The 23335-nt window shown below is 30.2% G+C and overlaps 1 protein-coding gene across 1 annotated transcript; it reads left to right on the plus strand.

Annotated features, from left to right (window-relative positions):
- The first annotated feature begins 74 nt into the window (after positions 1-74).
- Positions 75-22981, plus strand: LOC129985224 (prostatic acid phosphatase-like). The gene is made up of 9 exons (XM_056095167.1): positions 75-212; positions 4319-4414; positions 5114-5194; positions 8483-8635; positions 10716-10802; positions 12646-12735; positions 14158-14278; positions 17415-17500; positions 19148-22981. The coding sequence occupies exons 1-9, from the start codon at positions 117-119 to the stop codon at positions 19424-19426; spliced, it is 1089 nt and encodes a 362-aa protein (XP_055951142.1). The 5' UTR covers positions 75-116; the 3' UTR covers positions 19427-22981.
- Positions 22982-23335: the final 354 nt, after the last annotated feature.

Genomic DNA, 23335 nt, shown 5'->3' on the forward strand with positions numbered 1-23335 from the left:
CACAGTCTGCTGACGCCGACTTTCATATAAAAGAGAAATGGCATTTCTCACGTTAAATAATATTTGGCCTTTGAAGAAACAGTGCAAGAAGCAGTCAATATTATCGGCCGGAAAAGATGAAAGGGATGACGATTTGTCTGTTTATTTTTATGTTGGTTTCCCAAAGGAATGTTTATTCTTGCACCCCTGATGAGCTGATTCTCGTGCAAATGGTAAGCAGGCTCCTGGTGACTTTTTTTTTAGCAAATATAACGGTTGAAAGTACATCCATCTACTATCTAACATTTGATTAACAATTATCCATCCTCCGTGCTATCCAGATTATTTAAAAATATAATTTTCTGTAAGTAAATTAGGAATAATTTACTTAGTCAAGGCATTCTAAACGAGTGTCAACTACAGTCAAATACAAATCTGATATACTTGTCAGATTTGATTCTTTCACAATTAAGCCTTAGATTTTTCAATGTAATAATTAATAAAAACATAGTTGACGAGCAACTATCCCACCTTCGGTTTATCAAGATTAAGTTAAAAAATTATAATTTTTCATATTAAAATGAGGAATAATTTACCTAGCCAAGGCATTCTAAGCAGGAGTCTGCTACAATAAACTTGTCAGATTTTATACTTTAACCTTTCTATTTTTCAGTGTAATAATCATTCGTTTCTGAACAATTAAATTATTTAAGTAATAATTTAAGTAATATATTTTGTAAGAATCAAGAGAACGTTTTCTGTTTATTTTTGTCTATTAAAAAATTCATGTATTCATGACATGCAGTATGCATGATTTTGTATTTCCTTCCTTTCTTAAAATGTGTATAGCATGTAGACTCTCTTTTATGTATAGTCAATGGCGGCTCGTTCGTTAAGGCTGCAGTACTGCATGCTTATTATTTTAAAAGCATGGCTGCATATTATTTTAAATGCATGTTTTTCGTTTCTCATTCTCTTTGTATACTTTACACCATTGAGAGTTCGATGAAAAACTCAGAGAACATCAAAATTCGTTCATTATGCAGTTGGTATGCAAAAACGGAAAGAGAAAATCAAAGATTTCTCCTGTTTATTTTGGTGGCTCAGCTATTCTGATCGCAACCCAGGTTTGGCACATGATTTAATATGTGTTTTTCTCTTTTTTCCCCTCCCCCCTCCCGCATTTCCATTTACTCTTTTGATTTGTTTTATTTCTGTTTTATCTTTAGATACTATTTGGTTCTTCATTTTCATGTTGCCACAATGGAAACTTGTCCGCTTTAATACAAACTAGCCATCTTTGCTTGGCCAGAATTTATGGCTGTTAAAATATTTCAATGAATAATTTTGAGTAACTTTCTCCTACTGGCTCTCTCTTAGCGAGTATTTTTAATTTTTCGATTGTGATGAACATATAACTCATATTCAGGGAAACGAACATGTCGATATATTAGCAAAAAAGGCAACCTATCTAGCGATTGTCACCTGTTATATCAAAATCTCTAAAACTTAGATTAAACAAAAAATGATAAAAGATTTTATCTATAAATCTCAAAAAAAAAAAAAAAAATTCTGTAGACATGAGAACATTTTTCTATGTAAACATCAAAATATTTTATAGTGAGTTTTGCATAAAACGGTTTTGGATACTCGCGATGAATTTTCAATTCTCCGAAACAGATTTTTTTTTCTGAATAATTCTCTGGATACTTTTGTGGTGCTGATGATGCACTGTGCCTCACTATATTTTTGAATGCTCACTATTCAGAGAGATTAGGATAAAAAAAATACTTTCCAAAGGATTTTCATTATCTAAATATTTTGAAGTTCTTAAAAATCGGTATAAAAAACAGTAAAATGGTATGAAAACTAGGATTCAAATTGCCTTTGAGGCCATTCTTGAAATATCACAGTTTTTTTTTCCGTCTATGTTTGTATTATTTATGGCCAATCATTATTTTATGTTCTTTTAAGTGACAATTATTTTTGTGAAAAGCCAGAATTTTATGTGTATTATTAGAAATAATAGAAAAGTATCGGAGTTTGCTGTCGGATATGAGGTTAGAGAATTAAATGCTTTTGGATTTTAGGTGAGTAGCTGCAGTCGGTTTCTGAAATTGTGCCTGTTTTCAATTTATTCTTTGAATACATTCTATACAATTTGAGTCCAGGTAAACGGTTCAGAATCTGGCCAATTTAAGATGGTCAGTGGTTGGAGCCAATTGGCGTCTTGAAAATCGGAGATTTTCTGAAAATTCAATTTAATTTCCTTGGGGATGATTCCAACACAGTACTATCTGCCTAATTTATTGGAGTTGTTGGATTTCGAGTAAATCATTCATTGAACCCAAATAGGAAGGGATTTCAGAGAGGGGTTTATCTTTATGAATAAATTGCTCATACTGTTTCAGAAGCCATGCACCATTTTGCCCATTGCATTATACATTTTTTTTTACTGCTTATATCTTATACAACTAATTCTGTTCTCTTAATATACCTCAGGAAAGAATAGCAGTATAAAAAAAATTGAAATACTTCTAAACATTTTCATAAAGGGTTTATATTGCTATTTCTTAGTTCTAAAATTAAAGCTTAATTATGAGTACAACAAATTTTCAAAAATATTATTAAAAGCATATATATTGTATATTATTAAAAGCATATATATTGTATATTATTAAAAGCATATATATTGTATATTATTAAAAGCATATATATTGTAGATTATTAAAAGCATATATATTGAAACCTACTCAGCATGGAAATATAATTCGAATATACCTTGATAATTAATAATGGAAAGAAAAATAGGTTGAAATATTTATAACAAAATTATCTGAATTTCACATCAACAATGAAATATAATGTTCTGAAATGATTTAAGAGTTTAAAAAATATATAATCAAAAATAGAAGAAAGTTATGCAGTTTTGATCAAATGGTCTGGCCTATAGAGTGTCAGCATAAACACATTCATCTTTATGATAAGTTAGTATTGTGTTGACATGCGTGCGAAAGTACAAACCAACAAACGGTCAACCCTTTGACGGATTTCTTACAAAATTTAATAAGGACATACACTCTAGATGCTAAACCTGTGAGCTAAATTTTATTTATCTAATTTTTTAAGTTCTTTAATTATTGTGTTTACATGTATGCTAAAATATGGATCGACAAGCCTTTAATCGCCTGAATGGATTTGGCTCATAATTTAGTACATATCTATATTTCTAGTTATTTTTTTAGTTATCATTTTAAATTTTATCATTTATAATCGGACAGGTGGACAGACAGACTTCCTCTAAATGGATTTCGTCCAAAATTTGCTAGAAACCTCCAAATTTGGTATTAAAACTTTATAACAAAATTCCATCTGTCTAACTCAACGCGTTTTTGAAAGACCAATTTCACAGACGGATAACATAATTCTAAAAATGTGTTATTAGGGCTAGGGGTGCTCTGAAATGAGGAGATTCGTGAAAAAACTCGAGTTCGAATTTTTTGATGGTTACAGTACTTTCTCTTTGTGTACTGCATATACGAGAGACTTAAAAAAAACAAAAACACTTTGTTTCCGTATATAAGTTAAGTCCGTATATATAAAAAAAAATTGTTTCTCATAATAAGACAATTATTTCCTAAGTTTGAATAATCTTTCCATCTGGAATAATCAAGAAGTTACAGGAAAATAAAAATTTTAGCTGTCCTCTTTTTCCTTTCTTTTTTAAACTCGGCAGCCCGTCTAAAAATTCATCCACAAATTTAGCCGTTCCTGTTGCAAAACCTTGGCAGTTTCAAATCCACTCAAAATTACTCTACTTGCCGTGTTTACTAGATAAATGGGCAAATCTTTAGACGCCCTCTTTCTCAAATTATAATTTCAGCCAACTAGGCTGGTCGTCTAAGGCCGCTAGTAGAAAAAAGAAAAAAAAAAAGTTCAGTATTACAAAACCTTTATTCCAATCTTCCGTGCGCTTCATTCGTAGTATAAGTGAGCAAAATTTAAAGAGAATCTTTTCTGTAGTTTGGATTTCTACAGCTAATAAATTATTTATGTATATCGCTTTTACATATGTATTTTAGTTTCATTACCCAGATTATCCATAACGAACATTGGAATTTCATAATGTTCAAATATATTAAAATATTAAATATTCTGAAATAAAAGACATTAATGTTACAGAAATATTTTGAGCAATTTAAGTACAAACAATAATTCAATGCACTCCGGAACTTTTGTTTTACTGTCGACTTCTCACAGCATCAAAAAGCATCGCAGTTTTTGTTACTTTCTTAACATAACTATAATATATATTGATATTTTAACAATTTTCTTTTAGATATCCCGTCATGGGGACGTTTCACCAAGTCAATTGTATCCTGAAGATCCTAATCCTGCAGATGTTTGGAAAGGAGGCCTTGAAGATTTGACTTTGGTAAACTAAGATCTTTACACATTTTCATAAGCTTGCTTTTGGTTAACCCCACCCTATTTCAATATGAGAAACTTTTGTCTGTAAAATTAGCTATCCGTATGGCCATAAATGGATGACCATATCTACAAAACCAGTATCTAACCAAAATGGTTTTTGCATTATCTCAAAACTAAAATTAAAACTAAAATAAAAATAAAAAAGAAAACGCCCTTTTAATGATATTAATAGAATCTATGTATTATTTTTATATTTAATAAATTTTTTAAATGCAACTCACAATACGAGCAACAATTTTTAATATTATGCTGAAATTCAGATTCATCCAACAAAATATTCAATCGCATGCTCTTAGGAAATTCGAAAGTAGTTTTTTACTTCTGTTTTCATTTCACAGAATAGACATTTTTTAATTTGCACACACGTTATAATTTGTTCTGATTTATTTAGTTAAAATCAAAACATATTATAACGTCCTTCAAATAATAAAAACAAAGAATTATATGGTCTTTACAAATAATAAGGTAAAATTTATGAACAAACTATGCATTCCACATTAATATTTAACAGCCTAAAAATTCAATGATCTGGGCGAACAAATTAGTTGCCAATAATGAATAATTTGCTTAAAAGACATTACAGTTGCGAATTTTTTTTAAAGTATCTGTCTCATTTCTTTTTTGTTTTGTTTTTTCCTTCCAGAAAGGGAAATTCCAGTGCTATGCCTTAGGTTGTTACTTGAGGGCGCGCTATGGCGATTTCATTACATCTGATCCGCACGAGGTGAGTTCATCAATTTTATAAAATATTTTGAGATAATTTGTAATTGGTTAAATATACATCTCATCATAGAGAGAATGGATACCAAATTTCAACCACCTGGGCATTTTATAATGCAGTGCCATAGAAATAATTATAAACAGTTGTAGAATTTTTTGCAGTTTGTTTAGTCAAGTCAATGTCTTCAACTTTTTAAGAAGACACTTTGAAATAGAGGAAAAAAATAATATAAACATTTTGAAATTATTCCAAATAAGGAAACTGGCTTATCGAATAGAAATATCGATTTTTTTAAAAACACAATTAAAACAAAAATATTATTTAATTCTAAAATTGTTCCTAGTGCATAATATACGATAGACGTTTTTCCAAGCATGATAAATATTTTATGCACATTATTACTTTTTCTTCCTTTACTTTCTCACATAAGATATAAAACCATGTATCTTAGCTTGTTTTACTTGCACCAACATTTTATGTCTTTAAAAGATTTTTATAGTTTTTTTTTTCCCTTTGATTTGTTCAATTCCATTTCATTAAGAACTGTAAGTAATTGCACCCATTTTCTGGAATATTTCTTTAACTCAGGAATGATTTTTGATGATTTAAGCAATTGTTTATGTTCCAGCCTGAGCAACTTTTAGACAAGAGAAACATTCTGTCTCCTTATTTTTAATACTTTAAAGAAATACATACAAGTATTCTCCCTAAGGATATAATAACATACCTTACTACTTACTTTAAAACAGAACAAAAACAATTCGTTTTTCGTTAAAAAAATTTAAATAATATTATTTAAATATTAACACGTTCTTTAACTACAATATGCAGCGCTTCCTCTAAAAAATGATTTCTTCAACCAATATTTAGACGAATTTGATTTTAAATTTGATAGGTGCCAACGTTTTAGAAATGGAACATGCATACCAAATTCTAATTCATATGATTCTTTTCGTTATATAATTATCTCCTTAACTTATATACGGACAGTCGGACAGCCCTTGAATGAATTTCATTTAAAATTAGATAAAAATCTACACATTTGGTGTTAAAATCACATAGTAAATTTCATTCATCTAACTCAAAGCTTTTATGAATTATTGTATTCACAGACAAACATACATAATTCCAAAAATGTGTTTTTTGGACTCATGGAGATATGAAATGTAGAGATTCGTCAAAATCTAGAATTCGAATTTTTTGACGAATGCAACACTGTCTCTTTGTATTTTTCGTATACAAGAAAATAAACATATAATTTTTTTAAAAAAAATTATTTTTATACTTTTGAAATTAAAAAATATTAATATTTTCTCAATAAATATATGCAAAATGCTTTATAAAAATACTTAACAAATTACTTGAAAATGCAAACAAAGTACAAAATTAGAATTAATTTGAATAGAGATAAGAGTCTTTTTTAAAGCTGATGTATATAATAATTTAAATACCTGCTGATAGCAAAGAGATCGGTTGCCAGGTTTATTAAATTATCAGGTAAATGTTTCGAGCATAACTGCGTATCAATGTACTTGATATAACGCAATTAATACATCACTCGAACTTTACACTAAATCGAACGCAACATCCCTCCAACTCTGATAAAAATCAAATACTAAATTAATCTTAAATATTCATTTCATACGGCTAAAACTTGAAGATATAAGAAGTTAAGCTATTTTTTCTCCTATATCTTAGCCAACAGATTGACAGAGAAAAGTAGCAGATAGTTGAGTTGAAGGAAACTCATAAATAAGTTTGATTAAGGAACTCACTGCTTTAATTCGCCATCTATCCACGAAATTCAGAGTCGCTTTATATTCATTTATAGCCGTTTTGTTGCAATTTGAAAAATTGCTCAATGAGAACTGACGGTTGTTTCGGTAACAGTTGTGTTCGAGTCCTTTACCTTTTATTTCATCTAAACGTTTTGTGGTATGAGATGAATAGTTCGAAGGAAAAAAGAAGGCGATTTGAATTTAATTATTAAAATGAAGAATGTCCGTTACAAATACAGTGAAACCTCGCTTAATCAGCATAATTAGTTTTCGAATCTAACTCGTAATGCGAAATAATTTTTCTATAAGAATCTATATAAAATGGATAATTCGTTCCACTGAAAAAAGAACACTGAAATAAATTTATAATAATGCAATTTATTATTTAAAATGTTATTTATTTACAAGAAAGTTGTCTAGATAAATTTCTGTATATCTTGAAATCTCCTACATGTTAATTCGTTTTTATGGTTTGCCCACATTTTTATTATTTTTGTTATTTTTCAATAAATCCTCAGTAGAAAATAAAAGGAATAAGCTTAAATAGGAATAAAGGCAATAATAATAATAAAAATAATATTGAGAAGAGGGGAGGTAAAGATAATTCCTATCATAATTACTTCTTTAATAATATTTAAAGAGACAAAGGATAAAAAAATTAGAATAATATTTAAATTCCTTATAATAAAATTTAAGATTTTTCTTTCCCTTTTAAAAATATTAAATAAATATTAAATTAGGCTTTAGAAATAAAATTTCGAATTAAAAATTAGATTAAAATTTATAAATATAATTTAAATTCTGAAAATGTTAATTTTTTTATTAATAAATATTCGAAATATTAATAGAATATATTATAAATTACTTGTCCCCATAACTTAATTTCCGAATCGCTGGAATAAAAAATGGCTTAAATTTGAACATTTCGTAATTTTATGTTATATTGCTATAATACTTTTAAATAATAATTTGCAAAATAATTCAAGATCTATTTAAATCCTTTTTTAATGCTACGTTATATTGCCTATATCTTCAACTTCCGATTATAGATTCTCAGGTAATTATCTGGTGCTACTAGACGAATATCTTGAATCCGAAAGTTTAGAAGAATAGAGAGATATTTTTATTCATGCCTATTCTGTAACTTCGTTGAATTATTGGGTTGACTGTTGATAAAATAAGCCTCAGGTAAAGATGAGACGTAAAAGTATTTTTTTACTTTTTTGTACATGGCGGTAAATTTCAAATTGTTTAGATTTTTTCGCGTCTGTAAGTGCTATTTGGGGGGGGGGGATTTGTGCTGTCTATGAATACAAAAACACAAAACTTGTATTGTCTGATATTCCTCAAAGAACTTAATTCGGCCCAGCCTGTACTAATGTATCCAGATGAAATCTCTCTCGTTTTTTAGATTTTATGAATATCTGAGCAACTTCTCGGGGGTGGAGGGGTTTTTATATTTTCCCCTTTCTTAAGCAATCTTCCATCGATGACATTTTAAATTTCTTTTCAGGTGGAAGTTTTGAGTGCTTCGAAACGATACTGCGTGAACAGCGCCCAGAGCCTGGTAACAGCGCTGTACGCTCCGAGTTCTGACTGGGAAATAGTCGAACAGTTTCCCTGGCAACCCATCTTCATTCAGTATGGAAATCAAACCATTGAAAAGGTTAATGAGCATATCAGTCATTTGTCTATTATTTTACATTTTATGATTGTCTTAATTTATATGATCAAATTTTTATAATAGATGTTTTAGAATCAGTGGGAACGGTCACCCAAAAACTTACTCGTACGCTCTCCATTAAAGGGTTTGTCACCTCTCTCCTACATAAAAATGAGGACCTTGGATAAGTTCCCGTATATCTTGTGTGGCCTAAGTAAACAGTAGTTACGAAACAGAGGTCTTTGGGATAAATTTAGCATTTTTATTGAATCTGCAGTGCGAATTCATATTTTGGATACCTATTTTCCGATCGATTGAAAACAAAATTTCACATGGAATTATAGTTATAGTCACAAAATCACATATCAAATTTCATTGCATTTATTACTTATTACGTTTTTATGCATGCGAAAACATAGATATAGAAAGCGAAACTGCCTACTCTTTGACAGATTGATTCAAAATTTACTGTCAACATTTTAGAGGTAAAACCTGTGTACCAAATTCTTTTATGTACCTCTTTACGTTTTGTACTTTTGAGATCATTTGTACTCGAACAACTAAACGGATAAACTTCCTCTAAATGGGTTCATTCCAAATTTGATAGAAATCTACATATCTTGAATAAAACCCAAACTTCATTCGTCTAACTCAAAGCGTTTTCGAGTGATCTTTGAAGCAGACAGACAGACATAATACCAAAAATGTGTTTTTCGAACTCGGGGAGTTCTGAAACATGGAGATTCCTCATAATCTCGAGTTCGAATTGTTAACGATTACAATATTCACTCTACACTTCGTGTGAGATAAAGTAAAAATATTTAAATATTGCAAATTGGTATGTGTTAAATTTATGATCACGTTTTTTTTTTTCTGATTTTCTGGTAATGATTTGAATGATCAATGATCAAACAAAGCAGCCAGGTTGACAAAGAAAAAAAAATCATTTATGCTCGCAGGTTAGATAAATATCTTTAATAATACAAATTAGTGCGCAGCTTTTTATACATTATAGCTGTAAGCATACATTCCTCCTCCATATTTCCAAAGCAGTTGATTTTCGATTACGTATTCATTTCTTTTTCCAAGAAAACTCTGCTTTTTCCACTTCTTTCCCATTGTCACGTCACAGATCATCTGCAGATGAAAGAAATTACTTGAATTTACAAAGTTTCCATCAAGAGATGGTAAAACCTTCAACCAGTCCCAAAGAAATTTATTTCCTCAAAACAAGAAAAACGCAAAATTGACTGTCGATGGAAAAGAAATAATTGGATAGAAGAAAATATGATTGCTTTGCTTTCTGTTAGCTAATAAAAACATACACATCTGTATCATGTTTAGCTTACTTCTCTGCCACCAGCTCGCGATCTATGAACTGTACTTCAGAGTAAACTGTTCACTCTCAGATTTGAAAACCCTCCGCGCTTTTGCGCATGGGTCAGGAGACGTTTCGTTCGTCAGAAAAGTGGTGAGAGTAAAGATGAAAGGAGATATTTACATATAGCAATATAGTGAATTCAAATTATTCGTGGAATTAAGAGGCATAATAACTTCTTATCTTTCTACGTACCATCTCTTAGGGAAGTACAATCATCGAAAAGTGCTAGTCTCGGGACCTTGAAACGAACAGTAGGTTGAAGTGTTAAATTGTTTTCTTTTATAAACTTTACAGAAAACTAACCCGTATTTGGATTTCATTTGGTAGAAAAACTAGGAAATCCTACAGCAGTTAATGCGATCGCAGCGAGCTTACCGTTGCTAAAGTGCTCATTAATCTATTAACTATTTAATAATGATAGTTAAAAAGGATTGGATATAACTCACAATTTCTCGATTGACACCCCTCAGCTATGCGACGCCTTAACCCCCTATGCCCTTAATAAATAATAATTAATATTAATGCCTCCCTCCCCCGGTTTTTCTGACAAAATACTGTTAAATAATATTTGGTAGACAGTATTTTTATGGTATACTATACACTTTTGACTAAACAGCATTTGAAATAAAACCTGTATGAAATCTCAGAGATGTAAGAAATAAATTAAGAAAAATTATTATTATTTATTTATTTCTTCCTTAGTCCTTAAACAATCTTCCTTGCCCTTCTGCTGATGAAGAAACACGGCGGATATTATCAGAAGAAATAAAAATGTTGCAAAATTACGAGGTAAGGAAATATAATTTTATTTTCTTTCTTTTGTTCAAACGGATTCAATACGTAATAAAAAGGGACGAAAATATTCTTAACATTTCTTTACCTTAAATATCATTTTTGAAATTTCTGATTGTGTATAATTCATTAGCAAGTTGATACGAAAGAAATCCATATCAAAAATACATGGAAAAAATATATAATCTTAAAATTAATCTTGGGCCAAGGTTGGGAGATTTTGAATCTTTGGAAAAGTTTTTGTTTTCTTTGATTTCCTCGATAGACACCTAAACTTTAATATAATAATGCATATTATCATTCAAATAAAGCAAATTTCAGTGTGGTTATAATGAAATAACATCAATTCATAATTACTCATCTTTTATCAAGGATTCCTTACCAATTTAATTTTAAGATCAATGCCGTATCTTAGAGAAGGAAAAAAGGAGTAATGTCACATCATTATTTAAAATAATATTTATATAATTCAATAGATTTTAAAGGACTGTAATGTCATTTAAATTAACGATGTTTAAAAGTAAATAGAAGAATATGGCGTCTCCTCTAAAATTAGGCATCGCCTCTAACTGAAATGAAACGGCTTTTTCATGTTTAGAATTAAATTTTCAGTCACCTGAATTAGAAAAAAAGACTACGTCTACAGTCTATAAAAAAATGCATTATAGCACTTCATAGTGGACGCAATTTACAAATTATGTAACAAAATTAAATGTGTCATTTGTTTATTAATGCGTCCTCTTTAAATACTTGCCAATTCTTTTGGCATCAAGGGTCATCTTCAAATCTATTTTAGTATCATCTACAAATTTTTCAATAGCAGTTTCTATTCTTTTAAATGATTCTTCACATTGGGAGCTTGTATAAGTATTATATTTCAGAATGCGTAGGCCGACAAAAAAAGAAAAAAATGTTTGGTGCGTAGAACTTATTTGCTGATTTTGACTATATTTGATGTATTAATTTTAAAAATGGCAACTGTTTTTCTTTATCAGCTCTCCTTTCCAGATTTAGTATAGATAAATTATAAAAAATTCGAAACTTTGTATGGCAAGTTATCTTTTTAATTGAGTAATCACATGAAAAAAGGAGGAATATTACTATTAGTTCACATACTGAACTTTCTGTAATAAAAATATATAATAGGATACCATACTTTTAATATAGGGAAGATCAAGTTTACGGGCATCTGTGGGTAATTTGTGAGGACATAAGAATGATTAAATATCCTCTAGGTCAGTAAGGGGACCTAATGTTGTAGCCTTGCTTCTTATACTTACGGGGATTGTAGAGCAGACATAAACCACTGAATAAGAAAAAAGGTACTTGATATCTGGATATACTGTAGAGAACTACTGTATAGATGAGACAAAAGACACAGAGATGTACTCTTGAAAATCACGGATTATTGGAAGGCAAGAGTTGAGAATATATCTAGGGTCATAAGCTATCATATGATTAAAAGAAAATGGCGAAACTAGAATGGGGCGTATTTTTTTTAATATTCCTAATAATTTTAACTGTATAGATTATACGGAAAGAACACAACGTAACAATCATCTTCATATACAAAAAAAAAAAAAAAAAAAAAAAAAACAATAAGTTTTAACTTGCTTCGACCAATGTGACTTTGCATTTTTCATTGACTTGGAGAGTTTTCAGTTTCCATGTAACAAAAATAAATAAATAAATGAAAAAACTGTCAATTAACAAATCTACAGTCGACCCAAATAAAGTTCAGTGCTTATCGAACTTAATTTTCTAAGTGTTTTTAAGGTACAAGTTACTTTCAAACAAACAATATTGATTTTTTTTTTTTTTTTTTTTTTTTTTTTTGCAGGGTCTTATATATTTCTGGCAAGAAAACAGTGGATGGAATTTCGAAAGTTTGAAGGATATTGAAGCATTATATGACGTTATTCAGACTGAAGTAAGCGCTGTAAAAAATTACAACCCATTTATGAAATCTCTTTATGCTGTTCTTCATATTTCCGACTTTTTTTTACGAATTATTTCAACAATGCATTTGAATTCTTAACATGTTTGACGTGTATTATATATAAATAATGGGATTCTGATTCTTTAGTTTGAAATAGGATTTTTGCCAAAATTACTCTACGTTTCAGGTCCTGGTACCGAGACAATTACTAAGATAAGAAATATAGGATGAAGCTTCGTCGCGCCGGACCGTTTGAATATTTGATTTGAGTTGTTAACTCAAACATTCTCCTGCTTCATATGGAAATTCGGAGAGAAAATGTTGATTCAAGTGCCACATCGCCATTTGAAGTAGAATTTAAAATGACCTCTTCTTTTTGAAGCTTTTGCACAGTTTGAAAATTAGACTTTAATTTGACTGAATTAATTGCTATGATTAACAAAAGATCATTCTCTTTTGAAAATAATAGGAGGCATTAAACGAAAAAGGTTTCTATCGCTTGTTTCCGAATCTGATTTGAATGGTATTGATGGAAATGTGTCAGAATAAAAAAGGAGGGAATAGGGGGAGGAGAAAGAAAGCATTTTATCCCATTGATTCAAATCGTTTAAGGACGTTTCCAAGTGTCACTTATTTTAAACGTTATGCGGTTCTTCTTGTAGTTATAAAATTCTATTAATACAAGTCGTTCGTATAACCAAAGTGACAGTTTCTAGTTAAAATACAAGTAAAAAAAATGAGGTGAATACTTTCGTTTAACTTGATTTGTTTCATATTCTTGTAGATATATGTTCGTAATCAAGTTTCCAATCATTTCAAAAATGCAAGAATTTTGACATTTTTAACACACGTATGTTCTCGATAATTATTTAAATGGTTCCACAATTTATTTATCAGTTAATCAACCAATTCAACTGAACGCTGATTGCATACAAATGTCTTAATCTTATAATGAATTTTGGGTAAAAATTGATATTAGGGTTATTTAAAATTTATAATTATATTCAGAATTCCTATATATATAATTATTTATAACTTAACTAAAGAGTCGAAAGTAATTAAATTTTTTTAAAAATTATATTCTTCAATACCCTTAACAAAATATGTTCCTAAACAGAGTTTTTATTTCATCTATTATATTCTCAATACTATATAGAAGCTTATTAAGGTGTTAATTTTAAGAGTTTGACATCTTAAAGATATGTCTTAAGATTAAATTAAGAAAATTGATATCATGTTAAGATATGGCGTCTTAAGATAAAATTGTAGCCTAATTGGCAAATATCTTACAGTTATACTTAAACAAAGGATTCATATTCCACTTTTAAATTCTAAATGTGTTTTAAGCATTTACTTATTATTAAACTTCACACAGAAAATATGAAAAACAGTAATTTTTAAATGCCTTCCTAGGCTAAATATAACCTAAACATACCGACTTGGGCTCAAAATTACTGGAGTTACCTGCAGTATCTCCACGACTTGTCATTCATCCTGAAATTAAAGACGAATCAACAAAAAAGACTCAGAGGCGGTAAGATGATTCTTATGTCTTATTTCTTATTCTTATTTAAAGAAAATTGCTTCATTGAAAATCTCATAAAAAGAGAATGATTTTTTTAGTGACTTATAGGGAACGATCAGATACTGGAGAGCTTTATAAAACATTCACAAATACAAATGTAGATACAACAATATCAAAAATAAAAATTATACAAAAATTGTGATTGATATCAACAAATTCCATATTATCATACACTTACATGCATTTTCGTGAAAATTTCTTTTAGATATAAAATTAATCATATGATAGGCATACTGATCTGATAATTTTAACATTAGATTTACAGATTAAGTCAGTTTGACTTATTCGGGATTTCATTTTTTCTCTATACATTAAAAAAAAATCAAAAATTACTTAATAATTTTGAAACTAATTAAATTAACTCTTACAACAAATATTGATTTTTAATTATGTATTGCAACATATAAATATAAATTCATACATAGCCCGCTCTTTAATTTCGTAGTTTTAAATGTTAAAGTTAGTTATGAATTTTTGAAGATAGTATTAAAGTTTGTCGAATATTAATGCAGTCAAAGTTAATTGTTTTAAACACTTGAAATTTGTGTCTTATCTTAAGAATTTAATTATACAAAAATCCTAAAAATGACTGATTCACAAATTTTCAGGGTCAGTTTTATCAAATTACTTATTTCAATTGCACGCAAAATAATTAATTATTTCTACAGTGTACTGAATTTTGCATATACTAAGGTGATAAAAATCATGCGATGCAAATATAAAGATAGCAGCATTGTCGCATACAAAATGTATTAACGGGTGGTGCATTAGCAGGGGTTTCATTTGTATTCAAGTAATTCACATGAAAATCTGACGTATTATGGCAGCATGACTGGAATTAACAGACTTTGAACGCAATGGTAGTTGTAGCTAGACGCATAGGACATTTCTTTTCGGAAATCGTTAAGGAATTCAACATTCCGAGATCTTCAAGGTCAAGAGTGTGCTGAAAACACCTAATTTCAGACATAACTTCCCACCATGGACAACGCAGTGGCCGACCGCATGCACTTAATAACCGAGACAAGCGACATGTGCGTAGAATTGTCAGTATTAAAAGACAATCAACACTGCGTGAAATAACCGCATGAATCAATGTGGATGTGTCCGTTAAAACATTGCTGCGAAATTTGGCTTTAATGGACTATGGTAGCAGAAAACTGACTCGAGTGCTTTTTACTAACAGTACGACATCGACTACAGCGTTTCTTCTGGGTTCGTGATCATATCGGTTGGACCCTAGGTGACTGTAAAACCCTGGTTTGGTCAGATGAGTCACAATTTCTATTGTTAAGAATTAATGGTAAGGTTCGAGGTGGGGCAGATCCCACGAAGTCATGGACTCAAGTTGTCAACAAGGCACTGTCAATCTGGTGGTGGCTCCATAATAGTGTGGTCTTTTTTTCCCATGGAATAGATTGGGTTTTCTGATTTGACTGAACCGATCAATGCCTGGAAATGGTTATGTTTATCTACTTGGAGAACACTTGCAACCATTCATATATCCAAACAGCAATGGAATTTCTATGGACAATGCACCATGTCACCGAGTCACAGCTGTTCGTGATTGGTGTGAAGAACATTTTAGACAGTTCCAGCGAATGATTTGGCCACCTAGAGTGTCCGACATGAATCCCATTGAACATTTTTGAAACATAATTAAGAAGTCAGTTCGTGCACAAAATGTTGCACCAACAGCATTTACACAATTGTGAACGTCAACAGAGGCAGAATGGCTCAATATTTCTGCATGTGACTTACAACTTATTTAGTCCATGCCATGTTGAATTGCTGCACTTCGCTGGGCAAAAGGAAGTCCGACACGTGATTAGGAAGTATTCCATGACTTCAGTGTAATGTTGTTACGAGCCGTAATGTTTTTTGTTTTAATGCCATATTGGTATAACATTGTTATGTTAATGTAGTTAAGGTAATTCTTTCAAATCTCTTGAAATACATATCTTAGTCATAAAAAATCCTAAAAACTTTTTATTGTGCTAATTTTTATAATCAGTTTTGTCAAATTATTTAATGCAAAATTATTAATTATTTCTATGGTGTAATTGAATTTTGCTATAATATTGTTATGAGATATTTTAAAATCTGCGCTAAATGTAATAAAACGACCAAGCAAAAAAAGAGTAAATAATTTCAAAAAAAAAAAAAAAAGATCGCACGTAAAGAAATGTGCGATTGTACATAGAGAAGATTGATTAGCATATTGAAAAATTTTCACGAGTCAAGAAACTTTAGTGGTGAATGGAGATTATCTCTGCAAGGTGAGTTTTTTTAATGCTAAATATCGTAGCGATTTGGTATGAGTGAGGATAGAACCTGGGACCTTGTGGTTCGCAGTCCAGTAACATGACCTTGATACAAAAGCAATTGCTCGGGTAGCGTAGCTGTTAACTGCTTATAAGCTTTCACCACAATATTATTTATTTTTGTACGTGCATTTTTATCACCCGAACAATTATGAAATTTTGCATTATTCATTTTTCGTGCTTTAATTGTAATTGCTGATGTATTTTCCTTTTGACAGTACTAAAATTCTTTCTATTAATTACTTTTTTTCTTTCGTAATTTATCCCTTATACTTTCCACAATTGGGTTTCGTTCCGTTCATTAAATCTTTCCTGTAAATACCTACAAACAGGGAAAATTTTGTCCATCGTCATCCTTTATTTCCCAGGCAACAACAAAATATTGCTAGTATTTTAAGATAAGTGATATTTTGAATTACATTAAAAGTATCTTTAATAAAACCTGATTTTTATGCATAAATCAAATTGACTCATTTCTATAAAAATAGAAAAAAAAATTGATGAATAATAATTGTTACATTCTGAAACCAACAGTTAACTTTTAGTCTTTAAATGAATGGTACAATTAGTATGTTTTCATTGCAGAGGGAATTGATCTTGTTGAAATTTAAATTTAATTTACAAGAAAAATTTCTGTGCAAATACAGACTGTAATGAATATTTTTATCAAATTTAATTTTAAGAAATGGATTTTTTTTTTTTTTTAGTTTGCAATAAAGTTTAATTTCTGAAATATTTTCCCTCTTTTTCTTTGTATAAAGGACCTTTAGTAGATTTGGTCTTCGACAAAATGAAGAAGAAAGCTTCCGAAGAATTGGGAAAAACTAAAGTGTTTGTTTATTCTACAGTAAGTTATTATTAAGTCTGAAATTTTAGATTCTGAATGTTGTTTTTTTTCAGTTTTGAATAAATTTTAATAACTCATTTTCTTTTTGAAAAATGTTTGTAAACTGTTTAGAGTAAGATCTGTATTCAACTGATCATGTTTTAAATTATTTATTTGGGATGAAATCCAAAAAGATAATTACACATGACAAACATAACTGCACAAGTCATGTAGCATCTATATATACATTGCCTTACACTACGCTGTTGCCTTACATCCGTTTTACCTCTCATAAGATGCGTTAGGAATTCAAAAATTAAATTGTCGTCATGCGCTTGACACGAGCATTTCATGGTTTTACAAATTATTTACAGTACATTTCTGTAGTAAAGTAATCAGTACATTTCTATACTACAGTATTTCGTACAGTACTCAGTACATTTATGTAGTACAGTATTTCATTCTCAGTTCTGAAAAATCATCCGAATCCTTAAGAACAAGTAAAGCATATAGAAACAACCCATTTATACAATGGAGTTTGAAGTCGTAAAACGCAAAGGAGGGGTTGTGTTACAAGTAGAACCAGGTTATAACAGATTAAAGATACAAAATCAATTTAATGTTAAATGAGTTTATAATACACAACTCAGTTGCAAGAAAAATAGCACACGAAGCGGTCTTTTGAATACTTTAAAATGCTCCAAAATTCAGTACTATTCATTCCCGTACTACCCTTCACCCTCCTCGGACTTTTGCACATGTGTCAGAAGACATTTATTTCATTAGAGTCAGAGGAGAAATTAAGAGAAATGATATTTACATTTAGCAATATAGTGAATTAATATTATCCACAAAGCAGGAGTAACAACCGCTCATCTTTCTGCGTATTATCTCTTAGAGAAAAAAGCTAATTTTGGGGTCCAGACACGAATAGTAGTTGATACTCAACCCTTCTTGCCATTATCGCATTAATCTTCTTGCCTACGAAATTATTCTTGCTGTTGTAAGTTTTCATTAGTTTAAATATGAACTGCACATATCTTGATGACTATCTTTCCTTTTTTAGTTCACTGAAAGCTCCACCTCCCCCCCCTTTGCTGCCGACCCCATGTTCCATTGTAAAACTGATTTGTTTCTATTTTCCTGACTCTAGAATAGCCTTCCTGAGCAGAATTGTTTTCAGCGATTTTCTGTTGAAAATATTGTAGATAAAGGCATTATGATAAATCAAAAGGCAAACTAATATCTCTGAATCACGGAGTAATTAAATGAATGAATAACAAATACGCAGCTAAATAATTGAATAATTTCGTAATAATCAAATAAAATGCTTAAAAAGAAAAATCCACAGATTCTCATTTTGTTATTTTTAATTCCATCTAAAAAGATGTCTTTACATTTAATTCTGTAAAATTTCGGCCAGTTTCTCCAAGCCAGCTTACTTAGTTCAGTATTACATCACAATTGCTTAAAAATATTTGTTCCTTTTTTATTGAATTTTAAAAAAATCAAATTTAATAACACATCTTGCACTAAATTTGAAACTAACATTCAAAGCAAGGAAGAGAAATGTTTAAAAAAAATTTCCAAAACTAATTCGCCACTAGATATGAAATGAAAAAAACAAGTTTGACGGAGATTTTGATTAAACTTTTTTTTTAATTACAGCATGGACTGAATATCGCTGCTTATTTATCAGCTTTAGGCATGTGGAATGGAATGGAACCAGAATCATGTGCCACTGTTCTGATTGAACTGTATCGCCACCAGGACGACCATTATATTCGTCATATGTATTTGAATTCCACGACACCTGAACGTGAACCTCAGCAATATCATGTACTGACAGTACCTGGATGCGGTGAATTCTGCCCGCTAGATTATATACTGGAGATTTCCAAAGACATGATCCCACAAAATTGGGATAAGGAATGCCAGCATGTCTAGATTACCAATATAGTCAATGATAATTCAAATTTACAGCACAGGGCCAAATCCATAGTGCACCGTTAAACAGGATTCATTTTAAACAATAAGTGACAGTTTATATCATATAACTCTTTATATATAATGAAAGCTGTTTATCGTATTGATGCACAGAAAATGGCCATTATTACACAGGCCTACAACGGAATGTTGTATGTGGGTAGCTGCATTCGGCGCGAATTGTAATTTGTTTGGCGGAGAACATAAACTGAAACAAACGTTTCCTATAATAATGAAGAAATTGGGACTTTTGGAAAAATGACGCCAAATATGAAATGTTACTTTTCCCTAATATTACAAAATTGTGCTATCTGAAACAATGAAAAAACTTCTGAAGGACAAATTAAATTATTTGGCTCAATCAAATATGATATATTTTAAAAGAGAATCTCCTTATTTGATATATAAATACGGATGGAGTACAATCAGGTTCAAATATTTCTGGGTGCACTTTGGATATGCGCCAATCTTCTGTGTTAATTGGGTAATTTCATGGTGCTCTTTTTTCTAAATTAAGATGCATAGCAGTATGTATCACGTTGATCATCGGTGAAGGGACAACTTTTACCTGTCGATGCGCTGTAACGTTGAGTTGTCATCGACTAGTACTTCAGAATCCGACTGAAATACAGTGAAATGTTAAATCAGGTCCTGGAAGAATCACATTTACATTCTTTCTGCCAAGTACACTATTTTAGTTGTTTTTTTCCCCACATATGTGTATTTGTTAAGGAAAACTAAACTAACAAGAAGAAAGGGAAAAAAATTACTAAATGCAGTTTAATGATTTTTTTTATGAAATAAATTGAATATTTTTGATTTTCTAATACTAAAGAAGTTGGACACAATACTATATCCTCGAAGTCTTTGAGGCTCTAAAATTATACTACACAATCCATTTTGAATTTGAGGTAATTAAATTAAATAATGCTATTTTTGTTTGAAAATACTAATAACAGCAAATATCTTAACTGCACCATTTTTTTAATATTCAACTAATTCTACAATAGCTATAACACAGGTCATATCCATTCCTTAAAAAAAAAAAAAAAAAAAAATGAAAATTGTTTTAAATAGTTTTTAGTGCTATCCCATATCTGAAACCCATTTTATCTTGTCACATAAGGTCTTCCCAAAATATTTCAAATTTAGGTAAAAATAAATTAAAATATTTTGACACTATTATTTTATCACCTCATAAACACAACATTAAACTATTATTATTTATATAATAAACACCTATAAATGATTTTATGTTGTTCTTAAATATATAAAATTCGCTTGCATTAGACTTTCCATTCATGATAAAAATTTATGTGACATATATATGTAAGCATCATTTTATGTAAAGCAGGATGCAGTTTCGAAGACATAGATGAAGACTTTTTACATTTTTGAAATTAATTTTAAAATCCATTTCGGGAAAGCATAATTATTTACAAGCAAAGACGCGGACATTGCTCGTCCGCCACAAAAAGCAGAAGTGGGGAAGAAGAGAGAAATAAATTATCCCTCGCCTTATATAACCTGAGATTTTGATAGAGAAAATATATATATATTTTTTTTACAGTGCTAATATATTAATATGATTCTGATGGGGATTTCTGACACATGTCAATCACAAGTAAGGGAAACACAGGGATCTTTTAAGAAAGAATGTGCTTACTGGACATTTTCCTATCACTTCAAGCGGACCGTGAGAATGTGTCGGCGTTTAGCCGATTCAGCAATTTTATAAAGCTTCTTTTGAATTAATTAAGTAGAGAAAGTGGAATTGGGTCACGAGATAAGAGAATATTTTTAGAATGAAGTTACTATGGGCTAAATTAAGATAAAATCTTGGAAATTAATTAAATTGAAATTAAGAATTTAAAATATCATTACATATACAGTGGTGGCCAAAAGTGTGGACATTTTTTGAAAGTTTCATGCTTTCAACTTTGCGTGCTTGTAGAATATATTAATTTTCACTTAAATACACGTGTTCGTATATCAAAATGAAGGTAATTTAATGTAGAATTTAATAAAAAAAATAGTATTACAATATCTGTATTACAAAATAAGTTACGCTCATTTTAGTAGAACAAACAAACACAAATCGTTTTGAATAATGACGTGTTTTGTAATAAAAGCGTACTAGACAATCACAGACACTGTTCTGAGAACCAATCAAATGTCTGTAACTATAGATTAGGTTATTTGGATGGTAAAAGAGTTATTGTTGTGGAAATATTTTGAAGAATGATGGATTCTAGTACAATTAAATAGAGTATTGATGTTTTTGAATATTTTAAATCCTTTTTTTAATTAAACTAACTTTAAACAATGTCACCAACAAGAAGAACTGATTGGACATTTACAAAAAGAAGCCGAATCGTCATATTCAGAGAAAATGGCCCCTCTTATGCTGAAATTGCAAGACAAGTTGGTGGTTCAGTGACTTGTTCTGGTGTACGAAAGTTCTGTTTACGTTATGAAAAAACGAAATCAGTGGAAAATAAGGCCAAATCAGGCCGAAAAAAATGCACAAGTCCTACTGCCGATAGAAAAATTAAACGGCTATGCCTTCAAGATAGAAAAATTTCATCAGATGCCATTAGATGTGAAATGATTGCAGGGGGTATTGCAGTAAGTTCAAGAACAATAAGAAAAAGGTTATCAGAATTTGGACTACAAGCTAGAATTCCAAGGAAAAAAACCATTTTTAAATCAAAAGCAACGCGAAAAACGAGTTAAGTGGGCAAAAGAACACCTTAAATGGTCAGAAAATCAATGGAAGTAAGTAATCTGGAGCGATGAGACTAAAATATCGCTCTTTGGTAGTGATGGTAGAAAATACGCGAGACGTAGAGTAGGTGAAGCGCTTCATCCTGATTGCATTGAAGCAATTTCAAAAACAACAACAAATGCCATGATTTGGGCATGTATGTCTGCAGATGGTGTGGGCCGAATTCAAGTGATTGATGGCATCCTGAATGCCAAAAAATACATCGAAACTGTCCTGGAACCAAAATTGATACCTTCCATCAGGTATTTCTTCCCTAACAAAGCACCATTTATTTTTCAGCGGGATTCAGCTCCATGCCACACAGCAAAGGCATGCAAAGCATGGTTTCAAAATAAAGGCATAGATGTATTACCATGGCCAGGAAACAGCCCTGATCTCAATCCAATTGAAAATTTGTGGCGACTCTTAAAAATTCTTGTACGAAAAATACGTTCATCCAATAAAAGACAACTTATTGAATCTATAATTGATTCGTGGCACCATATGATTACGAAAGATGAACTCCAAACACTCGTTCACTCGAAGAAGACTCCAAACACTCGTTCACTCGAAGAAGACGCTGTGAAGCTGTCTTAAAAAATAAGGGTTATCCTAATAAGTATGATTGTGTAAGTATCACTTTTAAAAAAATGCAAATCTAAGCTAGATCTTACTAAAATGAGCGTAACTTTTTTTTATAATACAGATATTGTAACACTGTTTTTGTTATTAAATTTTACATTAAATTACCTTCAATTTGATATATAAACATTTGTATTTAAGTGAAAATTAATATATTCTACAAACACGCAAAGTTGAAAAACATGAAACTTTCAAAAAAATGTCCACACTTTTGGCCACCACTGTATATATATATATATTATTTTTAAGATTCAAAACATATAAATATCATATTTCCTGCACTTGGATGCTTTGGGAAGTACCATATTAGAAGGATAGATTCACGTCGATTTTAATATTTAGCGACAATTGTTGTGTGGCAATGAAAAATTTATTTTTATTTGTTTTGAAGTAATTATAATAAACTTTCTATCAAATTAATTGTAAAGTTTTATTACCAATATCTATTTGAATAATTCATG

The sequence above is a fragment of the Argiope bruennichi genome, chromosome 9, assembly GCF_947563725.1.
Source record: "Argiope bruennichi chromosome 9, qqArgBrue1.1, whole genome shotgun sequence".
NCBI lineage: Eukaryota > Metazoa > Arthropoda > Arachnida > Araneae > Araneidae > Argiope > Argiope bruennichi.

Bases quoted from the DNA above. Each gene is read 5' to 3' on its own strand.
- LOC129985224 (XM_056095167.1), top strand. From the start codon at position 117: ATGAAAGGGATGACGATTTGTCTGTTTATTTTTATGTTGGTTTCCCAA. The intron at 10,803-12,645 runs GTAAGGAAATAT...TTTTTTTTGCAG, and splicing joins AAATGTTGCAAAATTACGAG to GGTCTTATATATTTCTGGCA. The intron at 17,501-19,147 runs GTAAGTTATTAT...TTTTAATTACAG, and splicing joins AAGTGTTTGTTTATTCTACA to CATGGACTGAATATCGCTGC.